General features: G+C 48.6%; 1 protein-coding gene across 27 annotated transcripts in view; it reads left to right on the plus strand.

The window, feature by feature from the left end:
- KALRN (kalirin RhoGEF kinase) overlaps window positions 1-24,349 on the plus strand; it is a 635,703-nt gene that overhangs the window by 567,868 nt on the left and 43,486 nt on the right. For 14 of the 27 annotated variants that reach the window (XM_070406353.1, XM_070406366.1, XM_070406355.1 and 11 more), the window contains 12 exons: window positions 2,584-2,714; window positions 4,369-4,435; window positions 6,261-6,364; window positions 6,848-6,917; window positions 7,466-7,552; window positions 8,372-8,464; window positions 9,148-9,198; window positions 10,282-10,359; window positions 13,902-14,087; window positions 14,437-14,608; window positions 18,510-18,748; window positions 20,883-21,139. In XM_070406353.1, coding sequence (XP_070262454.1) covers window positions 2,584-2,714; window positions 4,369-4,435; window positions 6,261-6,364; window positions 6,848-6,917; window positions 7,466-7,552; window positions 8,372-8,464; window positions 9,148-9,198; window positions 10,282-10,359; window positions 13,902-14,087; window positions 14,437-14,608; window positions 18,510-18,748; window positions 20,883-21,139 — 1,535 coding nt within the window. Of the gene's footprint in view, window positions 1-2,583; window positions 2,715-4,368; window positions 4,436-6,260; window positions 6,365-6,847; window positions 6,918-7,465; window positions 7,553-8,371; window positions 8,465-9,147; window positions 9,199-10,281; window positions 10,360-13,901; window positions 14,088-14,436; window positions 14,609-18,509; window positions 18,749-20,882; window positions 21,965-24,349 lie in introns of those variants that run through there. The other 13 variants (XM_070406356.1, XM_070406361.1, XM_070406363.1 and 10 more) reach the window with 5 other exon arrangements.

Consider the following 24,349-nt stretch of genomic DNA (forward strand, 5'->3'; position numbering starts at 1 on the left):
TCATCCTCCATGGTACCTCTTCTGGAAGACCACCCCTGTGCCTTAGACTATGGAGGGCAGGGAACCATATCTTACTCATCTGTGTTTTTCCAGGACTTTGCAAATAGTCAGCGTGTAGGTACATATTTGCTGAAGTACAAATAAATGATCAGTTACACCACTGTGCCCTGAATGCTGTGTGGGGTGTGTAAAGGGTGGTTATAGGAGCCCGGAGGAAGGGCGTTTTGTGGGTATGTGATCCAAGATCCAGCAGACAGGAAATGTGTTCATTTTTAACAGGGGGTAGCCTTCCTCCACACTTAATCTACTTTTAAAACTTCTATTTGCATTTCTGTTCCCGTCCTTGGACCAACTATAGGAGCACCCATTGTGCAACTTTTGTCCCTCCCTCCTTTGTACACCTTTTCCTTTGTCTACTGAGACCGCTGTGACCTCAGCCTGGCGGGGCAGAAGTCCTCCCTGTGGTGGTGCACAGCCCACCACTTGCCAACCAGCTGCCTGCGTCCCCCCAGGAGCAGCACAGACAACTGCAAGTCACCGCTAGTGGCCCTGGAGTGGGACCCAGCATCCCAACTCCAGGTAGCTAAGTCCTCAGAGGGAATCACTGTTGAGCCAGTGTAGGTATTTATAGCCAGCGCCATTATTGGAGGCAGATTGCCCAGCGTACAGCTTAGCCAAACCCTTTACTTCCCTCTCCTTCCTCTCTCACAGCTTCTGCCTTCTCCGCTCCATCCCAGAGATAACCTGGGCTTCGTGCTCCTGTAGCAGGTCAGGAAGGAGGCAATGGGACCTATTTCTCTGTGTGACACTGTGGACTCCTCAGATATCCTTCATTCTGTAAGAGTTAGAGTGGACCACATTAAGCTGGATGCTCCACAGGACAGCCTTGTAGGCAGAGATATAAGCCTGTTTCCCAGGCCTTGCAGCCAGCATGCTGCGGCCAACAGGCTGCAGAACAAAGGCTGTAACAGGACAACGGGGAGGGGAAGGGAAGGGAAAGGCATGTAATCAGATCAATCACCAGCTGGGTCCATCTGCCTGGGAGCTGGTCTCTGGTGATGGCACCAGGGGACTTGTCACATGTCATTGAAAAGCCTGCCTGTCCGGGGCTTGTCAAGCCTCAGCACCAGACACTCATTTCCTTAATAACTGGGTACAGATCCTGAACCTATAAATTTAGCTAAACTCTTCTTGACCTTTCTATATTTTTAGCCTGTGCTGCTTCTCTGGATAACGGTGCCCACGGCTGATTACTTGTTCTATAAAATACCTTCCTGTCAAGTTAAAAGGAATTCTCTTTCTGCAGCTTAGAAACCCTGTCCTCTTAATTCTAGTTTCTATGTTGGTAACAAATTCCAGTTTGGTCCTCAGCACATTCTGTGGATTTGGGGGTCCAGTGCGGGGAAGAAGGTCAACATCTCAACTTCAAGTTTTTCAGCTTCAGGTCTTATATTCTCCACCTGTCCTCACGCAGTGGCCCCTTGGGACCTCTACCATTTTTGTTTCATTTTCTTGGACTGTTTCTGCCTCTCTTTGGTCTGTGTTGAGACGCAGCAGCTGAGAGAGTTCCTGACAGATGGTCCAAGTGCCTGTTAAGACCATGCCAATGTCTTCTGTTCCTACGACCTTTAGGGACACTTTTTGATCTCTGTGGCTTTCCCCCAAGGGCTGATGTCTTCAGCCTGCTGACGTGAGCCTTTCCTTCCCGCCGCAGTGGTGCTGTGGACAGGCCTGTGGGGAATTGGGACTCATCTCCCATCCTTGTTTGACAGTTGCCCACCCTGACTTTTCCCGTCGTATCATTCCTCCACGTTACTTCTGCCAATTTGCAAAATGAAATGCTAAGTGTCCCTGTGTGGTCTTTCTTTCCAGGCACTTTTGTTCCTCAGAAACCTGTAGAAAGGAGAGTTCTGGGCTGGTCTGCAAGTTGAGGAAAACTGAAGCATGGAGTAATTTTAGCTTCTCTCCCTGAGGTTGCCCAGGCACCTGCAGATCTGGGATTGGAATCCTTTACCCTTAGCTCTCTCTAGGGTGCCACAGTAATCCCTTGAAAGGCCTCTCATTCCTGTAGCAACTTAATTAAAAGAAATGAAAGGGATTAATAGCTGAAAGAAAGCCCTTGGTAAATAACCTAGAAAAGGTGTGTTTAGAAAAGGCTAAATCTGTTGACTGCTTCAAAAACAATTGTAACTAATTAAACAAACATGATTTTAAACAACTAGTTTTCCTATCACTACCCTCCCCGTTCATTTGCACTTGATGCTCCTACATCCGATTTTCTTTTCTAACTGCTTGTTTGGTGTAGAATTGCGATGACTAGCTTTACCTCTGGAGCCCTTACCTGAAACAGATCACTTTGACAATTTCATTATGTCCCATGTCTGGGAAACAGGCAGGCAGCACCCTCTGACTGTCTGAGAAGGGGCTGCGCTGGGCTCCCTGCTGCAGGAAGATGGGCGTCTCTGGTCTCCTGGGGCCTCACTGGGTCCAGGAAGAACAGCCTCAGCTCGGGCGGGAACACGGGGCCTTCCAGGTGACTTTCAGTGTGCGCTTCTCTAAGGCTGTTCAATCTTCTCTTTCCAGAGCCTAGAAGGAGGCTCATACCGGGGAAGCTTGAAGGACCCAGCAGGCTGCCTGAATGAGGGGATGACCCCACCCACACCTACAAGAAACCTGGAAGAAGAACAGAAAGCCAAGGCCCTGAGAGGCAGGATGTAAGTGGCTCCCCCAATTCCACCCTGGTGCACGAGTGTGCGGTGGGCAATGGGCAAGGGTCGCAGTAGTTTGGCATCCCTTCAAGGGAAGAGATGCCAGGTGCACTAGCAGCACCCAGCCCAGCCCCCTTCCCAAGGCAGCCCTCAGTGTCTCAGCGGACAGTTTAGGATAAAAATATCACCTGGGGACAGAGCTGGACCTCATCTCCATGGGACCCTTCTAGCGCCCAATCCCCACTCTAACTTGCCTGTGGGCTTCCTGTGACCACTTTCTTCCAAGCAGTCACTTGGGCTGAGCTAAAGATATATTTAAGTGCTTTTATTTGGCCTTCCGGGTTCCTTCCTGTGGCCTACAACACATGATTGTGTCTCAGAGAGAGGGAGCGGTGGGCGCGCTGGGCGTGCTGATAAAGAAGCATGTGTTCCCTGCTTCCTCCCGTCGCCCGAGGTCCCAGACCCGGAATTTGATGGCTTCTCTGTGCCGCATAGATGAAGGATTTCAGATGAATTGCTTCCTGGGTTCAGAACGGTTACAACCCTTGTGCTGGGGCCCTTCTTGACATCTCAGAACTTTATCCCTTCTGCTACTTGGGCCAAAAATGCAGTTGTGTAGCTCCAGGCAAACCTCTTTCACGCTTAGATAATGTGCGTCAGACATCAGCACACCGCACAGCACCTGGCCTGCGCCAGGGCACAGCCGTCCGAGTCTGAGTCCAGCTCTTGATTGTCTGGACAGAGAGGAGTGTTTGGGGTTGATGCCCTGGGGACCGCTGAGAGCCAGTCCGAGCAGTTTCCCAGGCAGTGGCTACCATGAAAGTGCTCTGCTACTCACGTTGTCCTCTTGGGCAATACTGCCTGAGCCTTCTCGTCTGTATACAATGGGATTTACAATCCCTACCTTGTTCTGAGCATGAGAAAACCCCAGTGATGCAACTGGCAAATGCTCCAAGAAGAAATCATGAACAAGAAAGAAACCGAGAAAGCAAATGCCCTTGAAGGTGTTAAATCCTTACATCTGCTGGTGGGTCAGGAGGTTGAGCATTCAAAGTTGTGATTCTGGAGAGTCTGCAGTCAGTCTTGCTGGCCTTGACTGGGGATTTTGCAGGCCACTCACCATGGACACCTACCTGAAGAACTGTGGCTTCTGTATCTCAGAAGCCTCACTTGCTGTCGGCGTCTCCAAGGCCTCAAAAGGGTGGTCATCAGACAAATGTCTTTCTCCTCTTGTGAGGCGAAGAACAGAGCTGAAAAGTCTCACGTTGATCCCTTGGCCTCAAATCTTTCATAACTCAATTAAGCCAAAGTGGTTGTCATTCTTTCTGCCCTTTGTCTATACAGTTGTTCAGTTACACATGAGGGAGGCAGAAGCACAAAGAATGGGAATAGGAAGGCTGGGTTGTACGTGGCATTCTTTGTCCAACTGTTGTGTGCTTCCTGGGAAAGCCCTCTCGGCCTCGGTGCCCCCAGCAGTCCAGCACAGGCCTCTCGTAGAGAGAGAGAGAGCACCTGTAAGCCCCTTGCCAAGGGTGCCAAGTGTGGGCTTTGGGGTGGTCTCGCCACCAACGCACCAGAGTCACTTCCCTGTGGACTTAAGTGTGAAGATTCCTTGCTTCACGATTAAGAGGAACCTCATTGTTCTTCATCTCCTGCTCAGGTTTGTCCTGAATGAGCTGGTACAGACGGAGAAGGACTATGTCAAGGACCTGGGCGTTGTGGTGGAGGTGAGTGGATGGCTCGGGGTGGGTCTGCTCACCCAACCAGGGGCATATTGGGCCCTCGCTGGGCCGAGGTGTTTTCTCTCCGGGTATTTGCAGAAATGAAACTAGAAATGGTAATAGATGAACTTGAATACGCAGGTAAGGCTTTTTTTTTTTTTCTTTTCCCCTTGAATATTGTAAGAGATCTAGAGGGAGGTAGGGCTCTCAATGTTGCAGCCTCTTGGTTAGAACTGAACCTCTCACCTTGTTTTAGGTGACTTCTTGTCTCAGAGCTTTTCACTGGTGTTCAACCACGTGGACATCTATTCTTCAGAGCTGTGAGCCACTGTGACCTGCACTAAGCAGGTCACTCCTAGTGATGCCTTGGGGCTTCTCTGTGTTCTTAGATTTTAAGGAGAATGTTATGACTACCAAGAAGATGGACAGAGAAAAAACCACCAATCAGGCAAGATTGGCAGGTCCACAGTTCAGAGTCAGCTTGGCAGTAAATAAAACAGCTCTTTCTCCATAGGGGTTTACCTTAGGGGGATTTAGACACTTGGATGAGAAAGTCATAGAAAGTACATGGATAATTTAGATGGCGTAGAGCCCTGTGGCTAAACATCTTAAACAAATCATGCGAATGCTAAACACCAAATGTCTGCTACCTACATCCCCTGCCGGTGCCTCACATTGGACCTGTAAGTCCCCATCCTGTGAGATCTGCTGACTCAGGGTTTGTATTTGCTTATCCTGAACCTTGGATAAACAAACTAGCCTGGCGTGCAAAGGACCTGAATTCTGACTTATGGGAAGTTACTCTCTTCTCCAAGGAAGGATGGGGCAGGCAGGGGGGCAGCAGCCTGCACCTGCAGTCAGCCCAGGAGTGAGGGGCTTGGGAATGTAGAGGCTGAGCTGCAGGGCAGTCAAATGTCGGTGGTGCAACTGTAAGACAGAACACTGACTTCCCAGTGTCTCAGCTTCTCATCTGTCAGACAGGGTACATGCTGCCTATGCAACCTCAAAGCCTGACTTAAAAGCTAAAGTGAGATTATACATGACTAGAGGCCCGGTGCATGAAATTTGGTAAACCGGCAGTTGGACATCCCTCTCACAATCTGGGACCACTGGCTCCTAACCACTTGTCTGCTTGCCTGCCTCTTTGTCCCTAACTGTCTCTGTTTTCCTGCCTGGTTACCCCCTAACTGCCCCCCTGCTGGCCTGGTCACCCCCTACCTGCCCCCCTGATGGCCTGATCCCCCCTAACTACTCTCCTGCCGGCCTGGATGCCCCCTAACTGCCCCCCTGCCAGCCTGGTTGCCCCCTAACTGGCCCCCTGCTGGCCTGGTCCCCCCCTAACTACTCCCCTGCTGGCCTACCCCCCCCAACTACCCCTCTGCTGGCCTGGTCCCCCCCTAACTACCCTCCTGCCAGCCTGGTTACCTCCTAACTGTCCTGAAGGAAGTCAGACGTCTGGAAGATGTCCGGTTGACCCAGTCTAATTAGAATATTACTCTTTTATTAGTATAGATAGCCCTTTATAGACTCTTAAGTATTAACACAGTGAGACTTATTTCTAGGCCAGATGTGTCTAGTTCTGAGCCTTTAAAGACATAGACCTCAGATTGGGAGAAGAAAGAGGGGCAGGTGACTTCTTCTTTGTTCTGCTTTCTTAGAAATTCATAGAAGTTTTGTGTCTCACTCTGCACAAAGGTGAAGTCCTGGTTGAATAGTGAGAAACCACAGGGGCACTTGCCCTCAAACTCCTGCAGAAAGGGCTGCAGTGTGGTGCTCACCCAGAAAGCTCTCTCGGAAAAACTGCTCAGCTCCTCATTGCCTCTGCCCACAGGGCTTCATGAAGAGGATAGAAGAAAAGGGTGTCCCTGAGGACATGCGAGGGAAGGACAAAATCGTGTTTGGAAACATTCACCAGATTTATGATTGGCATAAGGAGTAAGTACTACATCATCCTGGGGATCCGGGCGTCCTCGAATCCGGGTCTCTCCCGCCCTCACCCCGCATCTGACCTTAGGGCCAGGGTTTGGGGAGAGATTTCTGTCATTTACCTCAGCCTTGAGAAGTTACACAGTGCTGAAGAATGTGGCTTCCTTTTTTACAAAAATTTATTTTATTGTTAAGGTATTACAAATAGTAGTACATATGTCTCCTTTTTTCTTTTTCCCCATTGACCTCCCCCTGGCCCCCGGCACTTGCCCTCACACTCCCACCCCCAGTGTCTTGCATCCATTGGTTGTGCTTATATGCATGCATACAAGTCCTTCGGTTGATCTCTTAGCCCCCCACCCTCCCCTGCCTTCCCACTGTAGTTTCACAGTCCGTTCGATGCTTCTTTGCCTCTGTATCTATTTTTGTTCAACAGTTTATAATGTTCTTTATATTTGTGGCTTCCTTCTTTTATCCCCTCCCTTCTTTTAGTTTTTTCCTGGCCGAGCTGGAAAAATGTATCCAGGAGCAAGACAGATTGGCCCAGCTCTTCATTAAACACGTGAGTGTTTCCTGCGCCTTCTTCCCCGCCCCTTACACCAGCCTCACTTCTATGCATTTTTATTTTTTTAATTTTTTAAATATGTTTTTATTGATTTCAGAGAGGAAGGGAAAGGGAGAGAGAGATAGAAACATCAATGATAAAAGAGAACCATTGATTAGCTGCCTCCTGCACACCCTCCCACTGGGGTTCAAGCCGGAAACCCAGGCATGTGCCCCGACTGGAAATCAAACCATGACCTCCTGGTTCGTGGGTCGATGCTCAACCACTGAGCCACACGGGCCAGGCAACTTCCATGCATTCTTAAATCCCTCTCTCTGCGGCTATTCCTCTTCACCTTTCTCTGAGTTGTTTCACTGTCTCGGCAGTTTGGACGATGGGCTCTTGCCACTCCATTCCCTCCTCTGCCCTTAATCTGCCATTGCCCTGGTGCATCCCCGGAGGGTGGACCGTGTGTTTGTCCCCGGCGTGTAGCCCGGCACAGCACTCTTAGACTCAGGTTCCGCGTGAGGCGGGAGGTGTCTGAGCGCCTGCCTCTGCCCTTGCAGGAGCGGAAGCTGCACATCTACGTGTGGTACTGCCAGAACAAGCCTCGCTCCGAGTACATCGTGGCTGAGTACGACACCTACTTCGAAGTAAGCTGCACCGGCTTTGCTGGTGGGAGGGGTCGGGGGGGCGGGGGGAGACAGAAATTCAGGCTGAGACAGCCGCATTCAGAAACAGCAGCCATCATCCAAGACAGGGACCGCTGCCTCGACACAGCCGTGAGCTTCTTTGCTCGATTCCCAGGAGTCCCCTTGCTTGGGAGGAACTGAGGGCCCGAGCCTGTGGACTGCTTTCAGAGGCCTTCGTGCTCAGAGTGATTGTGGTGCAGAGGCTGCTTCCAAAGCCGAAGCTCGGGCCTCCTCCTCGGGGCCCCAGGGCAGACTGTGCCCACACTGCCCTGCACCAGTCCTGGAGACTGCCCGCTGAGGGCCCCCACCTTGCTGAGGTGCTCGCAGTCACCTCGTAGCCTCAGCTTCCGTCCCCAGAGGTTCTGTCAAGCACCCAAAAATGTTTGCTCTGCCCCAGCCTGGAAGAGAGGCAGCCATCACTTGGGAAGAGCGTTTGCAGATCTGAGTTGAGGGCCCCAGGCTTGTGTCCTAGGAGAAGCCCTTCGTTCCCCTGGGCACTGGAGCAGGAGGGAGAACAGAATACCCATTCCTGCTCGTCCCCCAGACCCGGGCCAGAACACAGGCTATGACAGGGATGGACGGGCAGAGGGTAATGATGTGTGTTCTGTTATTAAGAACAAATGAGCAGTAGTGTAAGCAGTTCTGCCTCTTGCGTGGTTTGAAGATTCTGAAACTTTAGTGGCAAGCATGACGGCCTGTCTTCCTGGCCTTGAACCCTGACCTAGAATACCCCAAGTCTGTGGTTCCTTTTTTTCTAATACCACTTCCCTTGTGTTCCAGGAGGTGAAACAGGAGATAAATCAAAGGCTGACGCTTAGCGACTTCCTTATCAAGCCCATTCAGAGAATAACAAAATATCAGCTGCTTCTCAAGGTAAGAGGCCTGGGAGCCTGGGTCAGGGCCAGGGAAGGGTCTTCATGGCTCTGAGCTAGCAAACAGGTTAGCTGTGGTTCTGTCTCCACCACACTATTCCGTGGACTCGTGGGGGCACATGTGGGCTTCTATCTTGGCTGGGGGTTACTTGTGTCTGCTTTGCTCCCAAGTAGATTGTATGCCTGTTGTACCTGCCTTTAAGGTTGGTTAATTCATTTTCTTTTTTTTTTCAATGTCTTACTTTGTCACCATCACTGACTTGGTACCTTTAAGAAATTAAAAAATAACAAGAGCATAAAATCAGAGTGGAATACAGGTGAAAGGAAAGGCCCTAGAAACCTTAGATGAGTAATACCTAAAATTTGATCATGTTTACTTTTTGTAATGGTTTAATTTGATTTATCTTACAGAGAAGGAGGGACACGGTAGAGACTTAACTTCCCTTCCTCCCTCCCTTTTCTCAGAGTGTTGAATTTTTGCGTATACTGGGGCTTCTCTGTGATATCTGTACAGTATGACTCATAGCCTCATATCCCAGCTACTACACAGCATCACCATCTCTATGGGGAAGGAATGTCTCTGGGGGTTGCCACAGTGTCTGTGATGCTGTGTTTTTATAGCTCTGACTATTTTCCTAACTGATTTTACTTTCTCATACCCATTCCCGCCTCCCGACCTACTAGGACTTCCTGAGATACAGCGAGAAGGCGGGTTTGGAGTGTTCAGAGATCGAGGTGAGTTTCCTGCTTGTGATGCTGATTGTTGTAGGGATGACTGTTGGGTGTCTGTCTCTAAAGGGGAAAGATTGGCTCTGGAGACCGAAGGTCCAGGCTGGCTCCTCTAAGACAGTAAGAGCCCCTGGCAAACAGCTGCTGAGCAGGATGTGGAACAGCGAGTATTAATTCACACACGGAGTTAATCCTGTCCTGGGCCAGGTCAGAGCTTAGCCCCACTGGTGTTCTGCTGTGGCCCTCAGGGACACGTGGTGGAAGGGATGGTATATGAGGCCTCTGACATCCTTCAGAGACTGGCAGTTACAGTGTGCAGCTTTATCCATGAATCCGGGTACTATTTGAGTCTAACATACAAAGTATTTTGTTTTCACTCCCTTCCCGCCCCCAAAGATTACTCCTTAAGCCAAGTCCTTTGAGACGGTGTCACCATGGGGATTGTTTTAAGCCAGACCATTCTGGAAGGTTATTTTAGGTTAAAACCTCCAGTGTTCACAAGCCAGGCTAAGCTGTTGCTTGGGCAGCTAGAAAACAACAGAGAGAAGAAAGAACATATAAGAAGGAGAGGGAATTGATAACCAAAAGTAGGAAGGTAGGAAAAGGGTGGACTGGGCAGCATTCTCCCCACACGTGGTCACTGATTCACGTGTTGCCCCTGCACTGGTGACCAGCAACTTCCCCCTCCCACCCCTCACACCCAAGAACAGACAATCTCGCAGTCCTCTGGGACCAGTGTCCTTTCCTAGAATCAAGGAACTACCAGGAGGTCCCTGCCTTCCAGCATGAAATTGCCCTGAGCTGCCAAAACTGGTTTGGCTCGGTGGATAGAGCGTCGGCCTGCGGACTGAAGGGTCCCAGGTTCGATTCTGGTCAAGGGCATGTGCCTTGGTTGCGGGCACATTCCCAATAGGGGGTGTGAAGGAGACACCTGGTCGATGTTTCTCTCTCATCAATGTTTCTAACTCTCTATCCCTCTCCCTTCTTCTCTGTAAAAAATCAATAAAAATATATTTAAAAAAAAAAAAAAAAGAAATTGCCCTGAGCTTCCCGTTCCCCCTCCTGAGCTGTTGTTTTTCTTTCCGACAGAAAGCAGTGGAGTTAATGTGCCTTGTTCCTAAACGCTGCAATGACATGATGAATCTGGGGCGCCTGCAGGGCTTTGAGGTGAGCCCCCAAGAATGCGCCTAAGCTCTCTCACTGGGCCTCAGGAGCCCTGGGGGAGGCGGCTTCCTTTGAAGTCCTGTACCCGCCTCCTCTGCCTCCTTCGCCCCATCTACTCCTCTCTGCCCGCCTGGCCTCTCTGGTGCACAGGCCTGGATGCCTCATCTGTGTAGGATACCCAGTGACAGCACAGTCATAGAAAGTCACAGCAGTCACCCGAGCTGGAGTCAGAACTCCAGGAGGGTTGGAAAGACCCCACATTGTTTATCACTGTGGACCTGGCACTGGCCTCTTCCCTATTCTCCTCCTTGAGGCTTGCGAGCTGTGTGAGGGGAGCAGCCTTTGTGATGGGAATAGAACCAGGGGAAAGTGGAGCACTTTTTTGAGAGGGTGGCTCTAATTGACAGGTCTACCTAGCGGCTCGGTTAAACAAACACTCAAAGCTCTAAGACATCAGAGTGCACACTTCTGTTCTTTAAAAAGGAGAATCAAATTTTAGGACAGACAGCTAGGATTTTGGTTACAGACAGTGGACTAGCCTAATCGGACTGCCATGACAAAGTACCACAGAGTGGTGGCTTCAACAACAGACTATCCTTGCAAACAGCCGTCGAGCAGGATGAGGAGAGGCGAGTATTAATTAACACATGGAGTGTTTTTCTAGAACTCAAGAATCCTGTTCAACTCATTTCTATCAACTCATTTCTAGACGCTAGAATTCCAAACTCAAGGTCAAGGAAGGTGGTTCCTTCTGAGGAAGGGTTCTGTCCAGGCCTCTCTCCTTGGCTTGTAGATGGCCGCCTTCATGTGCACATGGCATTCTCCCTGTATCTTCACATCATCTGCCTTCTGTGTCCTAATTTCCTCTTTTTATAAGGACACCCATCATCCTCGAATAGGAATCACCGTAATGGCCACACATTAACTTTTTAAGGACCTTACCTCCCAATAGGGTCCCATTCTGAAGTCTGGGGGTTATGGCTTCAACATGTGACTTGTGGGGGATATAATTCAACCATAACAGTGAACCTTTAAAGAGCAAATTGATTTTTCTAATTTAACTTAATAAGTGGCTGTTGTTAGCTTATACCCAAACATTATATATTAACAAAACATAATCTGTTGAGTATCAATGTGGTAACATTGGAACGGACGCAGTTATTGACTGGTACGTAGTTGTTGAGCGCTGTAGAGAGAGAGGTGAATCTTCCGGTCCTGTTTCCCGGTAATCCTGTCATCTAAGATTTCATTATTCCTTTTTTGGAGAAAAGGGAAGATTTCTGAAAGTTGACATAATTAAGAAAGTAATAGCCTTTTTTCTTCTGGCTAAATTAAAAGAGGTAGACTAGACTAGATATAAGGTGGACTGGCCCATTAAGTAAATTTCAGAGATGCTATATTCAGCTTTGGGTTCTTGAGTTGGATCCATGGTGTTCTTGAGACAAATTCTTGTGTCCTCCTTGCCCTTCCAGCCCATCCTGGTGTCCCTGTCTGATCTCCATTGCTTTGTTGTGTCCAGGAAGTATGTGGAGGGTCATCTTTGCTGTTCTTTTTGATAGGTTCCCAGTTGTCCCCAGTAGACCTAGGAGGAGAGTAAGAGGGATACACAGCAGCAGCATATCTGACTTCTTACACAGTGCTTCTTTAGTCATCCTAGGTGAAGTTTATACCTTTTCCCTTGGAGTTATGCCAGGGCTGAGACTATTCTGAACAAGGCAAATAACTCCTTTTGCTCTTAAACCTTGATGGCCCATGTTTTCTGAGCAAGAGTCTGGCTTGACTTTCCCTTGGTCTCTGAAGAGACCACTGACAAGAGGATCAGCATCTGATTCGCTGCCTGATTCATATCAGACTTCACAGGAACTGTGCCCTGACCGGGAATTGAACTGGCCACCTTTTGGTGCACAGGTCGATGCTCAACCAACTGAGCCACACTGGCCAAGGCAATTATTCTCTCTTTTAAATCAAGTACCACTATCTGCTTTTTTTCCTCAAGCCCCAGAGAATCTGCTTTGCATTCCTTCAGCTAATTGGAAAGGATCATGAACATATTTCCATTCCTTCTGAAGTCCATGGCTTTGGGCCAGGGAGGAGGTAGCCCCTTCACTTAGATTCCCTCCCTTTTAAATCCTCTAGCTTTCCCTTGAGCATCGGCAGGGCTATAACTTATGGGTCAGGCTTTTATGTCGTATTAATAGAGCTTTTAGAGCTTTCCTGGCTTGCTAGTCACCAGCTTAATATTAACTTTGGACCAGGGTAGAGATAAGCCTGTTTGGCAATGACCTTGACAATGAGGAGCCATGATCCAAGCAGAGGGAAGGTGTTTCTCAGGAACATGAAAGGAAGATGAAAGCCCTGGCCATGTAGCTCAGTTGAGTAGAGCACCGTCCTGATACACCAAGGTTGCAGGTTTGATCCCAGTCAGGGCACATACAAGAATCAACCAATTAATGTTGGTTGGCTCTAGGCACAGTTCCTGTGAAGTCTGACGTGATTCAGGCAGCGAATCAGATGCTGATCCTCTTGTCAGTGGTCTCTTCAGAGACCAACAAATGGAACAACAAATTGATGTTTCTCTTACTCTCTATTTCCCTCTCTCCCTTTCTCTCTTCCTCTCTCCTTCCACTATCTCAAGAAATTAATGGGAAAAAAAATAGCCTCAGGTAAGGATTAACAACAAAAAAAGAAGGATCACAGGCCCTGGCCTGTGTGGTTCAGTTGGTTGGACATTGTCTTGTGCACTAAAAGGTTGACAGTTCAGTTCCCAGTCAGGGCACATATACAGGTTGCAGGTTCAATCCCCAGTGGGGGGCATGCAGGAGGCAGCCAATCTATATCTTGCTCTCACAATGATGTTTCTCTCCCTTCTCTCTCTCAATATCAATTTTAAAAAAAGGATTATGGATCCCAAAAAAATACCTACCAGCTTACAAAATTTGGGCATAAATCTAGGGGACTCAAACTTTACCTGTCAGCCTGTAGGAGCCTAAGACTTCAGTATTTCCTCCATTTTGAAATAATAGAAGAAAAGAGGGGCCCAATGCATCAGATTAGGTGTGGTTGTGCCTACATCACTTCTCCTGGCCACGGTTGGCTCTAGGCTCCTGGCCACTAGAGGACTCCAGGTCCTTGGCCCATGCTGCAAGGGAGCCAGGCAGGCACACTTCTCAGAGCTTCAGGCACAGAAAGGTCGCTTTGAGCTCCAAGTGTCACTTCCTTTCTATTTTCCTTCAAATAAAACATAAGAAGGGCCAGTGTCATTTCTGAACATCTCTTTAGTTAATAATCTTACCTTCCTTCTGGCATTACCCTTAGGCTGCTTCTTAGTAGTTCTGTAGCCTCCTTTCCCTTTCCGTTTCTCTTCACAGCCCCTGTGGCTGCCCCAGATGAATGGGCCGGTCCTGATTCAGTCTCTTATTAAGCCCAGAGGGTTTGGTTATCACATCTGCCGTCCCTGTCCGTAGAGGGGAGAATCTGTGGACCCAAAGGGCTGTGGTGGTCTCCCCGTTTCTCATTTGCTTCACCCCAGCCCTTCTCTCCATCAGGGCACACTGACCGCTCAGGGGAAGCTGCTGCAGCAGGACACGTTCTACGTGATTGAGCTGGATGCAGGCATGCAGTCCCGGACCAAGGAGAGGCGTGTGTTCCTCTTCGAGCAAATTGTCATCTTCAGCGAACTGCTCAGGAAGGGCTCTGTCACCCCAGGCTACATGTTCAAAAGGAGCATCAAGGTGAGGATCCCATGGGGGTGAGAAGGGACGAAGAAGGGCCAAATCTGAGGGAGCTGCTTTCCTAAGACAGAGGCATGGAATGAGTCAGGATCCTAAACATTGAAGATCTTTCAGCCTCCTGACCTTTCGGGCATGAAGGTTGAGCATCTGTGGGAAAAAGTGACAGGGGAGTGCCCGTCTGCAGCAGGATCCTGCAGTTCTCCAAGACAGAGACTAAAGTACTTAGCTGTTGGATCCAGGGCCAAATTTTGGAAACACCTCCTGAAATAGAAACTTCGCGGAACTGTGATACGTTGTTGATTTTTATTAAACCGCTTACATATGAACAGATCACCTTGGTGTCTTCCAGATGAATCACTTGGTCCTGGAGGAGGACGTGGACCGTGACCCCTGCAAGTTTGCGCTCATGAACAGGGAGACTTCGGAGAGGGTCATTCTGCAAGCCGCCAACGCTGACATCCAGCAGGCCTGGGTGCAGGACATCAGCCAAGTCTTAGAAACACAGCGAGACTTCTTAAATGGTGGGTCCTGGGCCTGGCTTCTAGCAGGGCAATTTCATGGCACCCCACACCCCTGAGCTTCCCTGGGTCTGGGCTTATGGTGAGTTCTGAGCCCAGATCACATTTTATATGGAGTTCAACTTGGTTTTCAGAAACACTTTGTTTAGAAATGTTCTAATTAGCATCAGAACCTGAATGCGCAAGGGAAACAGATGGAGCATTATAAAGAAGCCCCGTCTCTCCGAGGGCAGGGATCCTCCCTTATAGCCAATACATAGGTGCCTCGTGGCCACCATTACCAGCTGGTCATAATTGGGGCAAAAGTCAGAGACAGGCACCACCTCTTTCCCTGAGGGGCCATCAGTGACATGTGTCTTCCCCTTTGGTGGCCGATGGCTGGTACGCTCACAGGTTCTCCAGTGTTATCAAGAGACTAGGAATTTGGCAAATCAGTTCAAATGCCCCTTCTGCTCCCAACAGTGTGAGAGCCTGGACAAGTCCACTCTTCCAATGAGAGGTGATCACACTCAAAATTTCAGTAATACCTTGAACTTCCTAGAACAGATTGATGACGCAGAGAATGTAGCTCTCTGTGGACCTTGCAGGAGTGCCCCTAATGGGCTGTGTGGTCTGGAATGAAGTGGAGCCGCTATCTTATTTACATCGTTTTATTTGTTTTCCCTGCGGGGATCTTCTTCACGTTGAGCTTGGTGTGCGAAAGGAAGTGTACAGGGTTAAACTAGGGTAATCTGTGCAGTTATGAGCTTAGATGTCTCTCTGAGCAGAAATGGAGCTTGAAGATGAAGACAAAATATAACCGGTAACAAAGCAAGTCTGGAGACTCAGCAAGCACATAGGGCTGTATGTGCATACGCATACACACACACACACACACACACACACACACCCCTCCCTCCACTGTGTCACCTCCTTGCCAGCACCACAATCTGGAACCTGTCAAATGATGCAAATGGAGCATTTGTCGATGTCTAGCATGGGCCTGAGTGCTGTGGGGACAGGTTAAAGGTGACACACTAGTTGAGGACCTTTCCTTGGACCTCAGTTAGCTCATTTTGTGAAAAGGAGAAACAGTGTGCTTCGCCCACACTGGCATGTGCCATGGCGTGCCAGCCACCCTGGAAATAGGAAAACATGGCACACCTCCCTGCAGTATCAGTTTTACTCCACGATAAGAGGTTTAACACATTGTGTTTATTTTAAAACAAATAAAAAAATTATATCGAAGGATGCCGTGACTTTTTGAGATAGAGCATGGGACTTCGAAGCAGTTTCACACTTACAGAAAGTCTTTCTGGGTCATGTCCCCTGGCCCCCCAACTATAGAATACCTTGGGGGGGTGGGAATTAAGTGACCTCTAGGTTTATTTTCATTCTAAAAGGTCTAAAATTAAACACCAGCCTAGCCCTGAGGAATAGTAATGAAAGTAGTATATAATTTACAGTGTCTGAATATACAACTGTGAATTAACACTTATGCTGATTAAATAACTTTATACAAAAAATATGTGCATATATAAAATACATTTATTAAATTTCACTCTATCAGGAATTTCTGATAGACTCTAAGCTGGAATGAGGTTTTTACGTTCATTAATTCAGGACAAAAGAAAAATAAGGGAGGAGAATAAAATTGAAACGGGAAATAATTGAAATAGCGGCTGCCATCCTTTCTCTGTGCCAGGCACCATGCTAAGCATTTCACATGTATTATCACATTTAATCCTCACATCAACATGGAAAGGTAAGTACTGTCATCATATATTCTTAAGGTGAGGAAAAGAGGCTCAGCGAGGTTAAGAAACTTGTCCAAAGTCACAAAGACAAGGACTTGAACCCAGAACTGTATAACCTAAAATTAGGTTCTTAACCACAAAACTGCAATAGAGTTGCTAGTGTAGAACACACATTTATATGTGAGCTCCCTCACCAACAAAGCAAAGAAAGAAACAGGATCAGGTATAAGCACTGTATCCACCAGCCAGAAACAAACCCTGTCCATAGATGCACAGCTTTCCCCATCCAAAGGCCTAAGTTATGCACATTGAGGCTGGTGGCAGAAAACAGGCTCTGGAGGTGGCTTATTTAAGAACTAGAGGCCCGTTGCACGAAGATTTGCACAATAGGCCTTCCTTCCCCTGGCTGCCGGCACCGGTTTTCCTCCAGCACCCGGGACCCAGGCCTTTGGTCTGGCTGCAGCAGCGAGGCGTGGCTTCTCTGCTCCAGCTGCAACGGAAAAGCCAAGCCTCTTCAGTCTTCAGTCGTCTTCAGTCTTCAGTCGTCTTCAGTCTTCGCTCCGCGCCTACATAAGCAAATTAACCGCCATCTTTGTTGGATTAATTTGCATACTCATCCTGATTGGCTGGTGGGCGTAGCAGAGTGACACCAATTTGCATGTTTCTCTTTTATTAGTGTAGATATAGACTCGACTCAAACATTTGAGCACCCCAACTCCATGTAGCAGGTATTGCTTTGGGAGGGCAGTCTGACAGGGCCTGCTTCACAACTCGACTTAAGTCTCTCTACATAAAGCATAGAACTGCATTTCTTTGAGCAGTCAGTGATTCAGACTTTGCCCTGGTTCTAAGAGACTTGTCTCCTAATGTTAGTGAATTATGGAACTATTGCTGGGCCAGATTATAGACACCTCAGTGTCTAAGCCCACAGAGCTCTCTCCAGGGAGAAAGGCCGGGCTCCGGCAGAGCCTGCTCTGTACTTGGACACACTCGGGAGACAAGGATGTGATGATGGCCGAGGGCCAGGCCTGCTTACAGAGTCCTGTGCGGGCATCTCAGAGCCCATCTTTCCCTCCTGAGACTGCAAATAGGAAGGCAATGTGGCCAATGTTGGGTCCTGGTGAAGTTCATACTGATCACTATAGAAATGCTCTAATAATGGGAAGTTCTCTGGGCCCCAGCTGGTAACCCATGGAAGTATTTGTTACAGCAAATACTGATAAAACCAGCATTATCTGGCCAGTCCTTGATGTCGTCATTACAGAGTTTGACCTCGGTGGCCTTTGACTGGCTGTACCTCTTTAGGACTCAGACCTTGGAACTTTGTTATCTTAAAGTCAGTGAAACAAAGCCCACATCATTTCTTTCAAATCAGCTTTTCCTCTGTTTCCTTGAAAACCCTTCTCCCAGTCTCCAAACCAGTGTGAAACCTCGATTCTTGCCTTCTTTATCCCCTAGGTGGGGTCAGAATCTAGTCTGCCTCCAGAACACTTGCCACACGAATCCCTTCCACATGCCCACTGCTGCTGCTTGAGTTGGGCCTCTTGCTTGTTTCTGTCTCAGCCTCTCCAATCTGTCCTCCCAACTGCTTCAAGGTTAATGTCCTCCAAGCCTGGCTGTGATGAGAGAGTCTGAATTTAAAACGTTCACATTCGTGAATCCACTCACTTTTCATGATCTTTGGAATCAAATCCAGACTCGTGAGCCTTGGCTTTCTAGGTTGTTCGCACATGGCACCTCTGCCTCCCCCACCTGCTTTACCTCCTCTTCCGTGGAGACCCATGGCCCGGTGCTCCACGTAATGGTTCCATCCTGTTCCCCAGGCACACGCCACACTTGCTTCCTTCCTGCAGAGCCTGCACAGCACAGCCTGACAGCCAGACCTCCTCTGAAGTTCTTTATCGCCACCACCTGTACACAGGCACCCACACCACACACTCCCTCCTTTCGCACAACACTTTGCACCTCACCTACGGCAACTACTGGGGCTTTGTATTTTCATTATCCAGGTAGGTTTCTTAGTTCTCACAGTAGATAAGTTCCTTAACAACAAGGGTAGTGTCTTCCTCCTGTATCCCCATTGTGCCTGGCATGGAGCCCGTACCTAAAAAGCTCCCAAACCCTGCGGGATCCCCAGAGCTCAGAGTAACTGTCACTCTTCTCTGCAGCACTGCAGTCGCCCATTGAGTACCAGCGGAAGGAGAGGAGCTCGGCCGTGATGAGGGCCCCGCCTGCCAGGACTCCCCAGGCCAGCCCACGGCCCTACTCTTCCATCCCTGTGGGCTCTGAGAAGCCCCCAAAGGGCTCCAGCTATAACCCGCCTCTGCCACCCCTGAAGATATCTACCTCCAATGGCAGTCCAGGGTTTGACTACCACCAGCCTGGAGACAAGTTTGAGGCCAGCAAGGTAAGTGACAGCCCATGGGTCCCATCCTTGCCAACCTGAGGGCATGGCCTCAGGGCTCACTATAGGAAGTAGCATCTTTTTGTGCTGATCATTTGAGCAGGAACAGCCCACTAGATACGGACTAGTCTCAATTATTCTTCTTTCTTCTCTGCAAGTTGAGTGTGTTAGATCAGTTCCCTCGGGCTCAGAAACTGTGTTCAAGAGCAGTAGTCATCAGCAAAAACTCCATAAAAGTGTAAGGTGTTACCATAGTCACAATTATGAAAACAGGTGATTTACACCAAATAGAGAGTTGTGGTGTAGGTCATCTAAAAGGCACCACTCTGGTGTTTGACATTTTAAAGACATTGCCTTTTCTAATGATGAGCTGCCGAAGTGACTCACAGTTCTTCACCACCCACTGGTTAATGTGGCAAGAAGTCACTCGTGTGTGTGAATGGGGAAGCCAGTCTTGGATTAAACACTTATCATTGATATTCCATCATGCAGACATCACCATGAGGACAGCCACAGACATAGGTATAGACTCAGTCTAGACAGTTGCTTTCATCCCACCAGGTAGTAGGAGCAAGAGAACAAATAGGAAAGATGAGGAATTAGGGAATCTGGTTTCTATTCCAATTCTGCAACTCACTTACTCTAGAACCTCAGCAAGTTAGTGAATCAGATTAGGCCTCAATTTCCTCTAAAACTCAGTGGGTCGGTGAATAGGAACATTTTGCTGTATATGTTCTGATTTATTCTTTTTACCTAAATTATCCTATATAAAAAAGAGGTAATATGCAAATTGACTGTCACACCCTTGCACGAGATGGCTGGAAGGGAAGGGAAGTTGGGGGTGACCAGGCCGGCAGTGGGGGCAGTTGGGGGCAACCGGACTGGCAGGGGAGGGCAGTTGGGGGCGATCGGGCCGGCAGGGGAGCAGTTAGGCATCGATCAGGCTGGCAGGGGCGTGGTTAGGGGGTGATCGGGCTGGCAGGCAGAAGCGGTTAAGGGCAATCAGGCAGGCAGGTGAGCGCTTGGGAACCAACAGTCCCAGATTATGAGAGGGATGTCCCAGATTGAAGAGGGTGCAGGCTGGGCTGAGGGACACCCCTCCCCCCAGTGCACAAATTTTGTGCACCAGGCCTCTAGTTAGATGACATTGATTTTTTTTTTTAATTAACAGTGTCTGACTTCAGTTCTGTATTAGAGTAACTGTACCGATCTATTTTATCACATCACCTAGAAATGATGTTCCATCTTAAAACCCCCTGCTCTTGTGCATAAGTTGAAGTCACATTGGCATTTTGTCAAGCTTTTTGAAGAATTTCTGGCTCTCACCATGCTCTGTGAGGCATCCAGGCCTCCCTGGGACTTACAGGTCTGTCTAGAAGCAACTTCCCTGGTGGAGAGCTGTGTGAAAAGGCCACTGAGGCAGGGCCTCTGCATAAATGAGAATAGGGGAAACTGGAGGAGTTCTGTCCCCACAGGAGTTGGGGCAGGATAGGTCATGACCTTGCCTTTGAATTGGGCAAAAGGCTCATTGTTACTCCTGTCTCAAGGAGGGTCAGAATGTAGGAACAGAGTAAGACCAATGTTTTTTCAAAAGGAAGAAAAAAGTGTATCAAAGGGTCTGTGTTCTTTCCACTTGGGGTTATGACCTCTAGCTTGACCTTTGCCCTGACCTCACTTTACCCAGGTGCTCATGGACCCCTGTGCCAGTACCATGCTTTTCCTTCCATTAATCAGAGGACGTAGTCAGGAAGGTTGCATGCTAGGGAGGGGCTTGCAGATGGAAGGTGTGTTCACATCTTTACCTAGGCCAGCAGTATCTCTACCTGTTCACCCTTGATTATACAAGGTGTCCCCCCAAAAATGCATACACACTTTAACACCTGATTGCTCAACTTTGAAAATGAAATGTATTTTAATAAGCACTGCCTTTATCATTATTCAAAGTGTGTGTATACATTTTAGGGGGGGGACACCCTATATGTTGTATGAAACAAGAGTATGTTTATGAATATAATGTCATTACTCAAGATCATCTTCCCCTGCTAGTGGGAGGGTGCGCTTTTACCCACACACGATGCAGAGCAGGCCGTGTGCCCCAGCCTTCTTGTATCTGGGTCCCTCTCGCCCTGTCTCCCAGCAGAGCGACCTGGGAGGCTGCAATGGGACCTCGTCCATGGCCGTGATCAAAGATTACTATGCACTGAAGGAGAATGAAATCTGTGTGAGCCAAGGTGAGGTGGTCCAAGTCCTCGCCGTCAACCAGCAGAACATGTGCCTGGTGTACCAGCCTGCCAGCGACCACTCGCCCGCGGCCGAGGGCTGGGTCCCGGGCAGCATCCTGGCGCCCCTCACCAAAGCCACGGCGGCGGCAGAAAATAGTGACGGGAGCATCAAGTAAGTGCCTCGGTGGCTTCCCCGGGAGAGGAGTATGTGGATATAAAAAATTCCAAAACAAACCAAGAACACAAAAATGCAAACACCCGGTAGGGAATTACTGCTGCTTACTCGTGACAGCGCCACCAACGGAAGCGATGCTTGAGGGCCCGGAGCCACCGCAGCCCGGCGTCCAGGCTGGATTGTCCCGAATCTTTTGTTTTTGTGGATGGATGGTAGTGGCGGTGGTTCTCCTTTCCATTTTGTTTATAATTTTTGTTCATTTTTCCCCCCTCTCCCTCTCGCTAAGAAAAGAGCCCTACTGAGACCCTAGGTGACAGCATGCCTTCCGTGGCTCCACGTGCCCCACCGCAGGATTCACTGGACTGGACTTCTATTTATATTGGATTAAGTTGCTGATATATATATATTTTTTTTGATTGACACCAAAAAATTACCTTAGCACAAATGCCAGACCTGTACAGGTCAGAGGCCCGCTGCTTCTCCCAGGAGAGAGGGAACTTTTTGGTTGTCTATGGCAATTCCTCTGTACAGATTGTACTTTTTTTTTTTTTTAATTTCCCCTCCCCTGTGCGTTTAATATATGTTCATGGTCATTTGTAAGATATTTCTTTTCCTTATTTTGGTTGCAAAGACCCTTCCGAACACATTCCTGTATAAAGTATTTTGCACTATTTAAAGAAACCCATATGGATGAAGTCAGGCTGTGCAATATAATGGAGAGTCACAATGTTCATCATTGTACCTGTAATGTAACTAATAATTTTAAATGTACTATTTTAAATATGTAAAATAAATTTTCACCATGAGCATGTTTTAATGAGGTTCAAGACTAGTTGACCCTTTTTCCCCATTTCACTATTCTGGGACTTTTAAATGTGCAAATGATTCTTCTTCTCCCCCACCCCCTTTCCTTTTCCTTTCTTTTCTATGCTTTAGAAGTTGGTTGAATGCACTGACAATCAGCTGCTAAAGCTCCAACCCCACCCGGTCTTCCCTTCTAAATAGCCCCTGTTGGTTTTCTCTAACCTCTGAGATGAGGAAGGAGGCAGATTGGATACTGTCCACCTGGGCAGCCTGGAGGTGCTGGCGTAAATTAATGACTAGAGTAGAAGGTAGTGCTTGGCTTGCCTCCCCGCTGCTTTCCGTGCTGTGTGGTCATGGCTTCGGGGTTGGAAGGGGCTCCTGGAAGATGTCTGAGCAGGGTCACCGACGGAGCTGTGCTTCTGTGGCCCTTTCTCCAGCTCCGGGGTGGAGGCTGCTGAATTGGCCCTGGCCTTTCTAGGCAATCACAGGCCCACCTGGGAATCAGCCCTGTCCCATAAGGCACAGAGAGGCCCAATGCATTTTATCCTAAAGTCACTTGTCCCCTGTACTGCTGGACATTTTATCCTAAAGTCACTTGTCCCCTTTAAGAAGCCTTGGGAACAAAGGCCCTCCAAGCATTGACGTTGTTATGAATCAGTGGCCTTACAGGATGGACACGTAATGACTTGTGATCTAATCATGCAGGTTCTGAGCAGGTCTTCCTCCTTGCCTTCCAGTCTATTGGTCACTTTTCCCATCTTCTGTGGGAGGGACGGTAGGAGGGGTCAGGCTGGGTGAGAGAGAACAAAATCGATACAAATCGGTCACTTTGGTTCCTTGTCAGCTGCTCTTACACAAGGGGTGGTGAAGGTGGAGCCGAGCAGCTGACTGAGAGTGGGTGTCACTTATCAGTGAAGGACACGCACCGTACCCTCCCCGGGGCCTACTGTGACCACAGAGGTTAGAGTTCGTGTGATGCCTATGGGCCAGTTTCCACATCAAAACCCTGTTTCAACATCAGTCCCTGGGCTTGTGGCCAAGAGATGGGAGCTCCCCAGACCATGAGGATGCGTTCTCCTAGAAAGAAGAACATGAAGCTGAGCCTGTCCCACCACTTGTATTGCTCTGAGTCCCCGCTCTGAGCACTGTTTGTAACGTTTCTAGTGTCTCACTGAGCATGCCCAATGACCCAGAGGGTTGTAATGACTGAACACACACACACACACACACACACACACACACACACATTGTGCTATCTGCCTAGGAGTCTTCAGCAAGGACCTGCCTGACTCATGTTCTCAGAGAGGGCTAGAAACATGGATTTGGAGCAAAGATATGAGATGAAACTCTAAAGCTAACGAGTGATATCACCTAAGATGAGCTTCCAAGACTGGGTCTCACTCGGGTACAGCAGGTGGGGCGAGGAGCTGGCATGCAGGGGTCCCTCACAGCCTGCCTCTTTAGGAGCGACAAGAGAAGGTCTGGCCAAGAGACTCTGGCCTTTTAAAGGAGCCCACTTTCCCAAAAGATTCGAGAATGTGACTATGATTGCTCTTCTTGCCTACTCAGAAAGTTGGATTTTTGACCACGTGTGTTAGTGATAAATATTTTGGGGACACCTTTCTCAGAACTTCCTAAAATTCCTAACATATGTGGAATTTTGTGGAGGGGATGTGATACATTTTGGAGTATCCTCCTAAACCTTATATGTCTTTCCGTCTTCTCTCTCCATTAATGAAGCTCTTTTCATTGAGCTCTGGCCTGCATAGGCCTACGTTGGACGAGGAGACACTGAAGGGGAGCCAACCTCACTTACCTCACTTATTTCAGACACTATTAGAGCTTCGTCCAGAATCTGTGGCCACACCTGGAATTATTATGGCTGATCAAAGTCATTCGTGCCATGTGGGACATGGCTTCTGGGGTCTTTGTCTTTGAGTCCTAACATATCAAGAGCTCTGCTCTGAGCTTCTCTTGGCAGGTCTGTGAAGATGTAGCTCTCACCCCCTTCATGGGGAAAAATAAGTTAGGACAGTGGGAAAGGGCATGGCCGGCCTCGCCTCCCTGAGAGCACATGTTGGTTCTTCTCCCAACAGGAAAACCCTGGGACCTCTTAGTGGTTGACTGAGCCTCACATGTACAAATACCCAGTGATGTGGAGAACATAGGCCACAAACCCTTTATCCCAGCGGTTCTCAACCTGTGGGTCGAGACCCCTTTGGCGGTCGAACGACCCTTTCACAGGGGTCGCCTAAGACCATCGGAAAACACATATATAATTACATATTATTTTTGTGATTAATCACAATGCTTTAATTATGTTCAATTTGTAACAATGAAATTGGGGGTCACCACAACATGAGGAACTGTATTAAAGGGTCGTGGCATTAGGAAGGTTGAGAA

The sequence above is a fragment of the Myotis yumanensis genome, unplaced genomic scaffold (genome assembly GCF_028538775.1).
Source record: "Myotis yumanensis isolate MYYU_CA2020_CCGP unplaced genomic scaffold, mMyoYum1.0.hap1 SCAF_2, whole genome shotgun sequence".
Lineage (NCBI taxonomy): Eukaryota > Metazoa > Chordata > Mammalia > Chiroptera > Vespertilionidae > Myotis > Myotis yumanensis.